This window comes from Colias croceus, chromosome 4 (assembly GCF_905220415.1).
Source record: "Colias croceus chromosome 4, ilColCroc2.1".
NCBI classification, from domain to species: domain Eukaryota; kingdom Metazoa; phylum Arthropoda; class Insecta; order Lepidoptera; family Pieridae; genus Colias; species Colias croceus.
Genome location: NC_059540.1, coordinates 11,799,038 through 11,815,046, shown reverse-complemented (window position 1 = coordinate 11,815,046; position 16,009 = coordinate 11,799,038). Strand labels below are relative to the sequence as shown.

Sequence of the window (16,009 nt, the reverse complement as noted above, 5' to 3'; positions counted from 1 at the left end):
GCAACATTTACAAATACAGACAAAAATGCTCATAAAATAAAAACTACTGGGCCTATCCGAATAAAATTTTTATGGGACCAATTCGACACCATCCCGCATCGAACAAAAAAAAATCACGTAAATCGGTTCAGAAACCTCGAAGTAATCGGTGTACATACATAAAAAACATACCGGCCGAATTGATAACCTCCTCCTTTTTTTTGAAGTCGGTTTAAAATTCAATTTCAACAACGAATTTCAAACTTAAATTACAATGACCGTGATGGTAATTAATGTAATTATTTCATGCTAACATTCTACAACATTGGTATCCAGTGACGACTAAAAGCTGAAAGAGTGTGGTATTCATCCTATACCTCAGAATATCTTCCCAATAACGACACAATATACCATATTAAATGTATCAATACAAGGATTTATTACAGAAAGAGCAAAAATTGTTCTTGTTTCTGACCACGTGTCCCGCCACCTTGCGCCGGCTGCGTGCGCAGCTGCCTCAATCACAACCACCTTTAACATGATTTCAAATTTAAACACACTGGTTTTACTATAATAGTAGGCATCTAGTATAGTATGTAAAAAAATGATATTATTGAAGAAGAATTCATGTAGAAAAATTAATGGTTTTATAATGTACTGATGGTAGAGCAAAAATACAGATGGTAGAGATTAGCGTTTTCAAGCAAACACATTCTTGAGCTTTATATTATTACCTACCTACTATATAAGATTAGTAAAGATTATGTCGAATTGATATTTATAATTTATTATTGTATATTATAATACACTTTTTATCCTGGTGGAAACCGGACGATCTGACTAAATGAATACGAAAAAACCTTTTGATTTTAAAACATCAACTGTTATCGGTTCAACTCAGCCTCGCCATAATGAATAATTCAGTTGAATTTTGATAAAGACTGATTTGTACCTACCACTGTTTTGAACATTCCATGATGTTCTAGAACATAGATTTAAATCTTTTTATGATATTTTAAATGTTAATACTAATGGAATTACTGAGGCATATCGCATAGCAGTATTAAACTAGTCAATGATAACAAGTCAGGACATGCTCTGTCTGTGAAATTTTTAAATAAAAAAAAGAGCGTGCGTGCTGAGCACAGGAGTCAGAAATGAAACTTCTTTGTTAAGATTACCAAAATCGTCGCCTTACTCCATGACGTGACGGTATTGCCATGACACGAAGTTGAAATTTTATTTTCAACGCGCCTTAAGTACTTAGCTTAAATTTAAAAACGACTATTTTTCACCAAACAATTTTGTTACTTACATGGATTCGTTCTACCGTTGAAGTCTTTTGCTCTAACACATTAAAATTACCTAGTTATTATCTATCGTATGTGAGTGACTTTGTAACACTGATCACATAATATAATATGACATGAACATAAGTATAACATGAGAAATATTTAAAATCTTCGCCGAGCTTTAGAGGTTAAAAAAAAGGTGTTGCAGTAAAGAAAATCTTTTTAATTGAGAATAACCCAGAATAGTTTACTCAGTTATTAAAATGAAAATTATTAGTATAAAGATTAAAAAATGAATAATAATTTTATGAATTTCAAGAAATTTTTAATCTTTAAAAGTTGCAACTTTCACGCTACACATTTTCGGAATGTCCGAAATCCAAATAAGCCTCAATCCCAATTTTCAAACTCATTTACAATTTATTTCCTCAATTTAAACTCCCGGGTTATATAAAAAAATAACTTTTTTTAATAATGTCCGATCCATACAATATCACAAATGATGAGTTTGTGTGTTTGACCCTCAATGAGTCACACGCGTCGATCGTGCACTAAGCTGACATAGGAATGTATATTTTTCGTCATTGTTTCTTTTTTATGTGTTACATTTATGATGTAAGGAGTACTTCAAATTTCAATTGAGTAATGTCAATATGATAAAATAAAGCGGAACATATTAAAATTAAAAATATTATATGTATTAAAATTTGCCTATGTACATCCTACTAATATTGTAAATGCGAAAGTTTGTGACGATGTGTGTGTGTGTTTGTTACTCTTTCACGCAAATACTACCGCACCGATTACAATGAAATTGCACACATATGGAGGAAAACTTGGATTAACACATAGGATAGGTTTTATCCCGGAAATCCCACGGGAACGGGAACTATGCGGGTTTTTCTTTGAAACGCGGGCAAAGCCGCGGGCGGAAAGGTAGTTGTGCGTATTTAGAAATCGTATCTACTAAAGAAACAACTTTTGTACGATAATAATATTTAGGTACATATTATCTTTTATAAAAATCAATCCTAAAGGTTTTGTTGCGAATAATCTGTCATTATCACTAAAGTATTGGCAAAACCTTTATCATAATAGGTATATATGTATTTCAAATGAGCACGCATGTCTAATCGCATTATAGATAAGATTGCCTATCTATTCTAATTAATAACACATTCGTATATGCTCTAGGAATTCGATGACTTTTCAAATGATTACTCATTTATAAGTTAGTATAAAATAAAATGAAGTTGATCTAAAATCGATATCGAAGCTAAAAATATAGTTTTTATAATTTCGTTTGTTTATTTGTATGTCCGGGCTAAACTCAAAAAATACAGCATAAATTTACTTCAAATTTTGCATAAATTTTATTAACAGATGGGGTCAAAATATAGGCTATACATACTGTATTATCATCATGCTAAGATCAACAGAAGCGGAGCAATAGAGGTTAAACCGCGGGGCACATCTACATCTAATATTATTACTTCATTCGTTTACTTGTGTTGTAAATGTGAAAAGTGTTCACATTAAACAATCTCACAAAATGGTAAACAACTACAGAAGCGGTATTTAACAGAAACAATTGCATCATATCGGCACCACAAAGGCATTAATATATTAAAGCATATGAAATTCCTTCGTGAGAAAACATTAGATGATACAACTTGCTCAAGCGTGATAGCGGTGTTTAAGATATGAAGATTGCTGTAATGGTACCTTTTAAGCTCGTTTGTGTGACATTGTGTATTTATTTAATTAACGGGTAGAGACAAAGAGCTACCGTTTATGGTGAAATGTGGGCAATCAATTTTCTCTTGCAGTTATGGTCGTATGTATCTATGACTTTGGATGTACATTGTACAACTGAGAACTTGGGTTTTTTTTATTTTTATCATAGGGAAAAAATTATAAGGCTAATATGACCTATTTAGGTACAATAGTTAAAATAGACCTTTAAACAGTTGTAAAATGCAACGGGTCAATAGCCTTAAGCCTTTAAAATAGACACAAAAGACCTTCATATTATTTATATTCATGATATTTTAGGTATATAATATATAGGCAGCATTTGTCTTCGCCATTAACTTATTCTCTAATCTCTACTAAACCAAAACACAACCAACGCATAAAAAAATATCTCCCACCAAAAAAATCTAATAAACAGGACAGTAAAAATAATTATAATCACATATTAGTATCAACAAAAGCAAATGGAATCCCTTTATCCCGTATACCCTCATTTTAATATCCTCGAAACGACGTTCTTTCACGTTTCTTATTGTTTACAACTGTTTTACATCAAAAAGGGGCTCTAATATTATAGCTGCGTTCTATGAATATGGTCAAATTGGGTCCTTTGAACGCGGGTCACTGAACTATCTTATGGGAGATTAATCTTTAATTTAAACATTTAACAAAAGATCTTGGACGTAACTTGGATGTACGCACTGTGAGAACGGAGAGTGCTCGAATTTTTTTTTACATACGTATACGATTCCGTCTGTTTAGACGGATTTAACGGTTCAAAGATCATGATTATTTTCAATAGATCGTAGTAGTATTAAATATGCCGACTATACCAAGTGCTTTTTATTTTCAATTAGATTAATTATCTACTATTTATTTTCAATTTAATTGTTTGTCTCAAGTCTAGAAATATATAAAACGCAAAAATTTTTACTTACTCTGTCCCTTCACTACCTTTTAAATCACTAATGGTACAAACAAATTGATAACAATTAAATATACAAATTAAAACGAAATACTTAATATTTCTAAATCATAAACGCATCACTTCTCAAGCACAGTGAGTAAGAGGCCAGCATACAAATATTTGGTACACAGATAGTATCTGATTCTAACGTGGATTCAAATCTATTATGGTCACATTGAATGCCTTGCTCTTATGACATTTGTCTTCAATGCCTCCGATGGCCTTTATAATGATGGTATTAAAATTTGATTTAATACATTCAAAACGTGTGAGGTTGACTTATGAGTAAGCGATGAGATTTCTTTATTAACCGACGTTACTAAAATGTGGGAAAGTTCTAAATAAGTAGTTAGTTTTGATAATTTTCTATTTTGGTTTTAAGTTATTCGGTTTTAATTAAAAGCTGTGTGTAAAATGTTCGAAAACTATGAATTTTTAAGCATCAGACATTAAATTATATAAATTAGTGTAATAAAACAACTTCTTTAAATAATATGAATTGAGATAAATACTAGCTTGTCGACAGCAGGATATATATGTTTTTTTGAGATTCTGAAATACAGGTTCAATAATTTTTGTCTCGTTGAATCAAGGTAGGTAGGTAGTAGGTACTTAAGTCAAACATGAAAACATTGTTACTGCTTACGAAAGTTTAATCATACAAAGAGGCAACATATATTTGTTTCACTTTTAATAAAGAATTTGTCTTATGACAATTTAATTAAGACAAAAATTATTTTAACTCGAATGCCTAATAATGTAATGTATATAATATGGACATTTGCATTAATGTGAAGTAATTTTCACACAACAACAAAAGCTTAGCTAGTTAGTAATAGCCAATGATTCTTGTTTTGTCCTCTTGAATAGATTCTATTGTACCTACACGAAACTTGATATTTTTAACCATTTTCACGCTTCGTTCACAGATAAAGAGTTCACAAGTTCAATCCCACGAAATGAAAAGGGGTATTATAATTTCTATGGGATAAATATCGGGTATCAATTTGAATAATAGTGAATACTAGACCCTAGGAAATAGATTGTATTTCAAAGAAGGAGATGTTTTAATTATTTAAATATGATTCATTGTATGTCATCTTCGGTTTGATAATAATAATGATGTGTGACAAACATACACAACTTTGACATATTTGAGTTCGATAAAAAAATTCTTAATAGACATGGTTTTAGAAGAGTTCAAGTATGAGATGTGAGAAAATAAGCTCTTTATTATTTTTTTAACTCACTAGCTTTCCGCCCGCGGCTTCGCCCGCTCTGTCTAAAACCTAATGAATTATATTATATACTTCCTGTTGAATCACTTTATCTTCATATTAAAAACCCGCAACAAAATCCGTACCGTATTTTAAAGAAGGGACATAGGGACAGAGAAAGCGTCTTGGTTTATAAAACAAGACTTATTTGTCGTGTGCTACAAATAAAAGCAGCGCAATATTTGTGCTAACGTTTTTATGTAATTGAATACACTCGTATAATATTTTATTTGCTGATTATCGTAATCATATCTGATATGCTTCTCGATGGTTTACAAACCGTATGTTTGTTTATTTTGTATTTATGTCGATTAAATACGGACAAGCCACTTGATTTTTCCAGTTTATGTTTACTTGATAAGTATCTTATAGGATGAGGAAAGAGGTTTTCCTGCCCGGAATAGATAATTGTATTTCAATATTGGCCAATTAAATCAGAAAATTATAATAAATAATGATGCATTTATTTTGTTAAATGGGTTACATAAAGAAGATTGAAACATATGAGTGGAGCTTTCTTAGGCTTCCACTATATTGCATTTTTTATATAGGTAGGTATAAAACGGATTTTTTTTCACCAAGTTCACATAATATTATTATTTGCAATTGGGCTCAGTATTATTAATTAATTTTCTGTGTTAATTTTAGAGGTGTGAATGCTACTAAGTGGGTCAATCTGTGATTCGTTTACGAACTACCTATTTAGATAAAAATTATTATTTCTGTGTAGCGAAAAAAAAATTCTGAAGGAGAAATATGAAACGGTTTGTACGGCAAACGGTGTCGCATAAATCTTATTCCAAATTGAATGTACTCAATTCCAGTAGAAACTGTAACCATATGGAATATTATGTTATTTATGTATAGATTGTATCCTAGGCCAGTCATTTCTCACGATACGCCTCACTGCAGAGCTAGTATACTATAACTAGGTTTTATTGGGTTCAGACAAATAACGGACACACATTAACTTTTACCGAATGAATGATCTACTATGTATTAGTATACTGTATAACGTGTATATTAAAATCTGTTTTGTATCAAGTATTTATATTTTTGTTTATCTTTTACTTTAAAATTTATTTAATTTATTTATTTCATGTTTATATAATTTTGAAAGTTTATTTCGTCATTTTTAATATATATATAAATCTCGTGTCACAATGTTTGTCCTCAATGGACTCCTACACCATTTAACTGATTATAATAAAATTCGCACACCATGTGCAGTTCGATCGAATTTGAGAGATATGATAGTTTAAACATGTTGGTACCACGGGCGAAGCCGGGGCGGACCACTAGTATTATTTAAATTTTAGATACCTATATCTTTCCGAAACGTCTTTACTCTTTATCTTAAATATTATCTCATGATGCAATAATTGTAGAAGCTTTTGAAATTTTAAATACTTACAAATAATTTCATGCATGCACGCCTCTTGTTTTTAAGTTTAACCATTTATTAATCTAATAAAATTGTATATAATAGTTCAAAGTGCCTTCGCAATAATATCGCAAACTTTCAAAGCGCCATCTAGTTTACACCATCAAAAACAATCTATGCAGTCTGTCAAAGCGCAGTGTAAGGAACCGGTAATTGTGAGAACCAAGAACTAAACTGGTTATCATTGCAAGGACGCTGAGGTTAGTGACACTAGTACTGGTTGCGTGCCAAAACACTTGAACACTATTGATATTATAATCGACGATGGTTAATCACCGATTAGCCGTGCGTTTCGGTTGCAAAAAGCGTGTATCATCGTTTTATTGTCAATGTTTCGGATAATTGGCGGCGTGAAGGTCGTTAATGTTGAAGGTTGCTAATCACGTGGAAATAGAACCTATAGATATGTGATGTAGCCTAGCTATTAAAAGACTATAAAGATTAAGACGTACCTATATATAGCACCTATATTTCTTTGTCCTTTGAAAGATTAGAGCTTTCTAATAGTGATGACATAATAGAGGTCACTAATATTTGCGCATATTGTGTGCGTGTGCTTTCATCTCTTATGTGTGGTGGCTTCTTCAAAGCCAAATTTAATAAAAATCATTTGTATGATAGGTACAAATAGATACGATAATATTTCAACTAACGAAGGGCATCCGGCCTGAAACTTAACTATGTTATTTTTTTTAATGTTATAATACTTTATCATTACCATTCATGCTTGTTTATGAAATGGTACTCAATGCAGGCATTATGAATAAACCTAACATAAAGTGAATGTAATTGTGAGCTAAGTATTTTGAATACAAGACCAATCATCTCATAAAAACCGTGTAACTACCACGTAAATCCATTGTTTACACAGAACACAAAACATCAACTTAATGTGTAATTAACGGTTCCGAATGTTTTTACAAAGCTCATTCATTCGTATGTTTGGTCATTTTGTAAATAGCGCCATCTATCCGCAGCTGTCGGAACCGCTTTAATGTTTTGGTTACGACCACACAGGCTGTATTAAATAATAACCACAAGAACCTTGCACGTTACGCCATCTAGTGTCAATATTTTTTTACAGTTTATAAGCCAAGCAATCTTCCAAAAAAAAAAAAACAGTTTATAAACTGTTTCTTTTAACAATAATTACCTTTGCGTAGTCCACCGGGGACGCATTCACTGGACTCGTGAAAAGGCCCTCACTGAAACAAAAAATGTTACTGTAATTTTAATAACAATTAAAAAAGTCACATACTTAACTATAGATAACAATTCAAAAAGTTAACGACTTTTTTAAATATGCGTAAGCAGTACCTAAGTGTACATCTACATTATTTAGTAGGTATTGAATATTTTTTGTATTTTTAGTTCAATATTTTTTTTAATCTGAAGCAAAACTAGACAAATTGTTAAGCATAATAAAACAAGCCTGCTTTCTTGATAAAACTTATTGCAAACGGAAAATGAGCAAAAAGGATTGAATTTTAATCATCAGTCGTCCATTTTCTATATTTTCGCTAGAAATAACGCATGCCATCAAAGATTTAATTACAATACGTAATTGGCACGGACACCTGTTAACTTCATAGACATAGTCCATAGACCCATTAATCTAGATATCGATAAATCAACGTCAGATTCGCTCGAATGAACCGATTATACCGATTATTAAGCAAAACATCGGCTCGGAAAGATAGTTATAAAAACGCGTCTCTAGACTGGACTAGAGCAATACAATTTTCTTCACTAATTAGATACGTACGTATGGAAAAACGGAACTGTATATCAGATAAATGTGTCTATCCATTGGTTTATTGTTGTTTACCTACTTATGATTTGATCATGACTTAAGAAAGTCATTGTAAGATTTTTTTTTAACTTTCGTAATTTAAGAGCATTTGAGAATGATATTATGTAATTTTCACTGATGTTCTTGATGTTCTTGACTCTTCGTCTAAGAGCCGATTTTTCAATCCTTGGTTAAAAATCCGTCCAATAAAGTATTACACGAACATATTCAAATGTCACCTATAAACTGTCATACACGGATAATTATTAGAATACATTTTTGAAATGGTAGTTTAATACGTTATTCGATGAATAAGTTTTAACCAACGATTGAAAAATCAGCCCTAAGACTAATAGCACCTATCTCTCAATTACATTAAATTGAGTATTCAATTAGTTAACAGATAATCATCTAACTAACATATCTAGATTTATCTACAAGCTAACGTTACACGCATCATTTCGTACCACTTGCTTGGTTTTATCACATCAATGTAATTAGTGTGCTATTTGTCGCGCTTTAATAAACACAGAAATAGTAGAGTTCCTACATTCATAGATTTTTAATAATAAATAAGTACTCTGTATGTATGTATCATTGTATGTACTCTTATAGAATAGAATAGAATTTGTTTTGCAAAGAGCTACAGAGGAATAGAGACGTTACTTTATACAAGTCAAGAGATGAAACTAAAAATTGAATCAAATATATTGGAAGTACTGAGTAAATCTTGCAAAAATGTATGTTTGGAAGTAAGGAATATTATACAGTTTGAAGCATTAAATTTTGTATTGAGACAATAGTTGATCCAAGCATCTAATCGTATACCTATATATTATGTATTTTTTAAATTGCAATTAAAATCTGCTTAATCTTTATGAACATTACTATGTTCTTACTAGAAACAAACATAAAACAATACAGAGTAAGATCAGCTCCTCTTTGTTGTCGCTGTAGAGTGTAGAGTTACGTTGTAGAATAAATATTTAAAACTAGCTTTCCACCCGCAGATTCGCCCGCGAAGTCAAAGAAAAACCCGCATAGTTCCCGTTCCCGTGAGATTTCCAGGACAAAACCTATCCTTTTTCCCGGGGTAAAAAGTAGCCTTTGTCCTTTCTAAGTTCTCGGGTATCAAAATATCTCTATACCAAGTTTCATGCAAATTGGTTCAGTAGTTAAGGCGTTATTAAGTAACAGACAGAAAGACAGAGTTACTTTCGCATTTATAATATTAGTATGGATTACAAATATCTCTAGCTCTTAATAACGATACAAAAATTTAGTACAAAAGTAATGTCAATAAGTTCACATGGCGAGTGACACAATTATGACTCGTTCGGAAATATTTCAAGAATGTAACACGCCGGAAAAATGTGTGTCGTTCCGCTTGTGTCGTTTCCTTAAATGTCACGCAACATCGGTAATCGGAGTGAGTGACTATTCATGTATCTGTATTATAATAATACGTGATAAGTACAGTTGTGACCTGGTTGAGTTTAATATAATACAAAATATCTGGACCGTGTGGCAGAGTTTGGCAACGTTGACGAGCTTAGGTATATGCTGTAATAGGTACTAAGAGCTTCTGTTGAGGTCTTGACGATTGCTGCATCATATCGCTCGATATTAACGATTTTTCATTTTATTTCAAGTAATAATTCCTAAACAAAACAATTCCGATAAAACAAATTGAAACCCGAAAAATTGTATTGTATCAAGTATGTATATTTACTTTCCTACTTCTAATTCATTGCCGCAAATTCGCAATTAGTGCGTTCACCAACCAGTAACATCATAATTAAGATAAATATTTCAAAAACGCATAAATATTCATCAATTCCCCGTCCACTACATTAACTTGATGGAATGTATATAAAAAACAAGGAATTGTTCGTTTGTTGCGTGAAAAACGTACCTACAGTCTTATGTAAAAATGTCAATTTCATTACCTACATCGTTATATTGCATCATAATGAATATGCAAGAGATCAATGAACCGATTACTGGGCCATATGCCTTGTGAAAAAACTTTTTATAGACTTGTCACGCACTTGTCTAGAAATCCAGATATTAAAATGACTTCCCGAAACGTTATCGCGATTTGATCTTTCAGGATAGACGCCTGTTTATACCTATCATGAAATATATGCAACGCCCATGGTTCTTTCTTCTTTGTATACCTATGTTCTAGCTCAATTAGGGTTTCCTTATAAATAAAGCCGACTTCATATAAATAAAATAAAAAAGAGACCTCACAATCATATAGATGTTCCGTGAAAACTAACATAGAACCTATACATACATCTGTACCTATGGAAAAAGATAATGATGATATTTGTGTTTATTTATTTTGTTGTGTTAGTTCAAGCTTTAAATGAATTCTAAATAAAGCCTAAATCATTGAAGTAACTAGCTATGTGCTTGCTAGTTATATCAATATAAATTACTGGAGCCGAAGTAGCGTGGGCGTAAGTATATTTCTCAATATATTGAGTAATTTAACTAAACATATTTAATATTAAGTATGTTATTGAATACTGTATAGCTGCGCCCCGCGGTTTCACCCGTGTGGCTCCGCTCGAGCTCCTAATGGTCTTAACGGGATGATGAGTTTCTTGCCGGTTCTTCTCCATAGATACTGCTTTCCGAATCGGTGGTAATTGTTAAAAATATGTATGTATTTACGATTCGAAAGTGCTTCTAAAAAAAGTCTAATTGAATAAATAAATGTTTGAGTTTGAGTTTGATATATAGCCTATTCCTATAGCCTTCCTTGATAAATGGGCTATCTATCACAAAAAGAATTTTTCAAATCAGATTAGTAGTTCCTGAAATTGGCGTATTCAAACAAACAAACAAACAAACAAGCTTTATAATATAAGTATAGATTACGCATCTTCTTGAATATGCAAATGTTTTGCAATATAGTCAGTTTATTGAATAAAGTATCCAATATTTATCCCCAACTAAACATAATACGATACAGAAGTAAATAGGATTCTCGCCGCTTCGAGTTGTAATAAAAACCGATGGGAAACCGCAAAACAGTGCTCCTGCGCACCCTATACTGTATAAGTAAATCTGTACTTATACAAGTTAAAACTATATTATTTTGTTTGTATGTAAATTTATGTAGGAACCTTCACCAAGAGATTTTTTTATTTTATTTTAAAATAAATTTAAAATGTAATTGTTGGTAATAAATACCTGTATATGTAATACAATTAAGTAATATACAAGTGATAACTGCGTTAAAAACAACCGACTTCAAAGTTGCACTTGCAAAATTTACAAATACCTACAGACAAAAATGCTCATAAAATAAAAACTACTGGGCCTATCCGAATAAAATTTTTATGGGACCAATTCGACACCATCCCGCATCGAACAAAAAAAGAATCACGTAAATCGGTTCAGAAACCTCGGAGAAATCGGTGTACATACATAAAAAAAAAAAAAACATACCGGCCGAATTGATAACCTCCTCCTTTTTTTTTGAAGTCGGTTAACAAATTGTAATTTGTACAATGTACATATCTAATTTTTAAAAGAAAGATAACTTTTATTATAACATGATCCTGAATACAGATAAGTTTACATAATGATAACATAAAGAAGATACCTACAATTTAAACAGCTTATTTGGTTTTAAGCTTTTAAAGCTTAAATGAAATTATCTTACAGGAAATCTGTAATAAATTAAAATTAACATTTCAATAATATATATTTTTTAATTGAATAAAAATAATAACCTACGTATTTTAAAGTAAGTATTGTGTGCAAAGTTAAATGGAATTATGTAAGTTTCATCTTTCAAGAGCATCTCGTTTCAAATTCTGTTGTATTTGCAAATATTAGTCGGCAATCTATTTGATATTCTGTGATATTGTGCTGTATGAATATTAATAATATAGATTTCGTCGTACAAAATATATTTTTAAATTTACATTTTAAAATTTTTACAACCTACGAATTGAACTTTTATCTAAACACGAAGAGAATTCAAAAAACAAAGAATTTAATAACACATATTTAGTCAATCAGAATTGATTGATATGTATAACTTAAATAATTGAAAATTGCTATCCGTATTATACTGCTTATTGCTCATAACTCAATTCATATTATGTTCTCTAGAATTCTATTCCGCGACCATTCAGGGAGGGGTTCGAACCGAATTTGCACTATTTTCTCTCCACAGGAAAAAGTATGAAAATGCGGTAAGAATAAATAAAGAAGACCTTCCTTACAATAGACACATATGAACGTAGTACTTTAATTAAAGATTGGACAAATGTTATTAACTAGCTGTTCGGCTCCTGTTGGTCTTAGCGTGGTGATATAATATATATAGCCTATAGCTTTCCTCGATAAATGGGCTATCTAACATCGAAAGAATTTTTCGAATCGAACCAGTGGTTCCTGAGCGCGTTCAAACAAACAAACAAACTCTTCAGCTTTATAATATTAGTATAGATTTTACTAGACATATAATAACTACCTACTACACATACAGCAAAAACTACCAACAAAAACCTACAATAATTAATACTAACTATACTCATGTCATAGGCACTTCGTCCAGTCCATATGAGCAGTGGTTACAAGCGATCATCGGATATGGTATAACTAGATGCAACTGGTTTGCAAGAAGATCCTCTGCCCGGGAAATAACGGTGTACGACTATTTACATCTAGAGTTTAGGGTTGTCATATCAAAAGAAAATGGAAAAAGTATGTGTGAAAAAACTAGTTTGTATATTCAATTAAGTCGTATAAATATGTTTATTAGTTTTTATTCCTCTCAGAATCAAGTAGGACAGGCATTGATTATAACGGGAAAAAATATAAAATAATAATTTAAAATAAACAAATCAAGTAAATTGAAAGTAGATGGTAATGTTTTAAGTTTACAATGAAAGTTTAAATGAGTAGGTTTAATTTTAAACAAATAATGTTTCGGAAATCATTGCTATTATACCTACTGCCACAGACTAATCTACTGCATTTGGAAGATTCCTTAATCAGTCTTACTTAGCTCTACACATAACACTCGTACAGTTTTCTCTGTTAAAAATAGTAAAAAGATCAAATAAATAATTCATTTTAGATAATTCAAAGTGTTGCCAACCCTATGATTAATAATTTACGACCGTGAACACATTTTACCGTGTGATTGAATATGGACTCTCTCACGTTTTAGTTCGAATCGTGATTTTTGCACAGAAATTATATTTTAATACTTCGTTTAGGAATAAAAAATATATCTAATACATGGTCTGTCTATACGTGGATGCGGTCGATGTCTTTTTAATAATATTTCGAAAGATTCACGTAAATTACGTGAGGAAAAGAGAACTAAAATAGGTAATATTTTTTTTTAATTATTTTAGTTGGTAGTTTGTATTTCAATATCAAATAATAAGTAAGTATGTATGTGTAAAATATATAAAAAAATCGTTGATCTTTGTGAAGCCCGAATATTTTTACGATCATTCACATGATAAAATTAATTAATAAAAGCTACTCGGAATTCGTATATTGAACAAAAAGCTACAGCTTAGCTTAGATAAAGCTTCGTCCACACAGGGCTATCTTTATACCCATTTGAGCTGAAATCAATGTACCACAAAAAATGATAGAGCACATACAGGATATCTTTATATATAAAAATGAATCGCAAAATGTGTTGGTAAGCGCATAACTCGAGAACGGCGGAACCGATTTCGATAATTCTTTTTATTAAGTATATTCCTTGAAGTACGAGGGTGGTTCTTATGTAGAGAAAACGTAAACATGTACCACGGGCGAAGCTGGGGCGGACCGCTAGTTACTTTTAAAATATAATAATTATTTTGGATTCTCTTTTATAGATACATATTTAATTTAAGAATGCATGAAACTCTAAAGCTATACAAATTACGAGATAATATTATATTTACTTTTCAAAATATTACTTAAAATATTATTTTATCGAACCCTACAATCTTTTCCAATGGCAATTTTTTAACCGACTTCAAAAAAAGGAGGAGGTTATGTTAAATAAATTAGGAGAAAAAGCAACAATCACGCTGTTTTTCTTGAAAGTTAAGTTACAGGTACCTTTAGTATCTACCTGTGATACTCTGACTCTAGCTTGAGTCCTGTAAAACTTCCATACAACAAACAGATTTTCTCTGGTCAAAATTCATTTTATAATAAAATTGTAATAATCTAACTTTATTAAGTTAGTCTTAAGTTCAATGGCAGCGGTTACTTAACAAGCATGTTCTTACTTCCGGCGTGCCGGTCAACAAACTTAATTGTTTATAATATTATATTTTATAGTTTGAGACTGTACCCACGGGTACATCTAAAAAGCGGAAACTTACCTTCATACTCAAGATACATAATATTATAATCAGTGACGTCAAAGAAATAGTTAAATTCATATCAGTTATTGAGAATAATCTAACAAGCTTTTTCCTCAAAATGGAACTAAATAATATATTAAAGAAATAACATTTGTTTGTATTACATAATAGGTTTTAAATTAAACCTAGTATAAGAATTATATATAATTGCATAAGCTGTATAAAATAATTCCTATATCAAAGGCTCTACATGACTGTTTAGCTTAACTTTTTTCTCTGCTTATTTTCTCACACCCTTCATTTCGTGGTTTATAGCTACACATTACATTATTATACAATTATAGCGAGTAAGTATAAAAATCTTGGTTCAGGCGCAATATGCGACCACTTTTAATATTCATGTGCTCTATTTTTCAATTGATTGATGTTACGGTATCAATAAACATTTGTAATTACAGGCACAAAAATTAGACGACGCATACATTAAAAGCATCAATAATTAGTACGCATCCTTTAACCCAACAATAGATAAAAAATGTTCACAGCCCGCATCTCATTTCGCGGCACATTGTACTCGTACCTAAATAGGTACTTAACAAAACGCATACAAATGAAACACTTAACACACGCACGCTAACTTACCTGTTCACTTTAAACAGAAGTCCCACTGGGGTCATCGCAGTTTGTTCGAAAATTTCTATCTTCACTACACTAAATTCCAAAAAAATGGAACGCACTATATGTCCCTTGTTCCAAAATTGGATCCCACTGTCTCCAATTGGTCCAAAATGGGACACTATGTTCCCAATTTGAATGTCAAAATGGAACGCACTAAATTCGAATTGGAAATTCGATTATCGATAATTCGAATTGAATAATTTTATTAAAATTCGAAATTGAAATGAATCGATTATTTGAGAGATGTCAGTTGATCGATAGCGCGTGTTGGCCGGGCGACGGTCGCGAGAGCTCTGTGCAGCTCTGTGGTAAGGTAACAAACAATGGCAGTGTTTGAGCAATTACTTCGATGTGACAACAGGGAACAGGTGTCTGAACCCCCGCATTGTTCATTCATGGCGTTATGATATCTTCACTTGATCTTTCGGGGAATAGATTAACCAAAAACATATGGCTACGAATATTTTTAATT

At 31.4% G+C, this 16,009-nt stretch overlaps 1 protein-coding gene across 1 annotated transcript in view; it reads right to left on the bottom strand.

Moving 5' to 3' along the window:
• Positions 1-15,807, bottom strand: part of LOC123691076 (TNF receptor-associated factor 4) — a 69,605-nt gene extending 53,798 nt beyond the window's left edge. The window contains exons 1-2 of the mRNA XM_045635302.1: positions 15,502-15,807; positions 7,868-7,919 (exon numbers count right to left, since the gene is read on the bottom strand). Coding sequence (XP_045491258.1) covers positions 7,868-7,919; positions 15,502-15,536 — 87 coding nt within the window. The 5' untranslated portion in view covers positions 15,537-15,807. The remainder of the gene's footprint in view (positions 1-7,867; positions 7,920-15,501) is intronic.
• Positions 15,808-16,009: the final 202 nt, after the last annotated feature.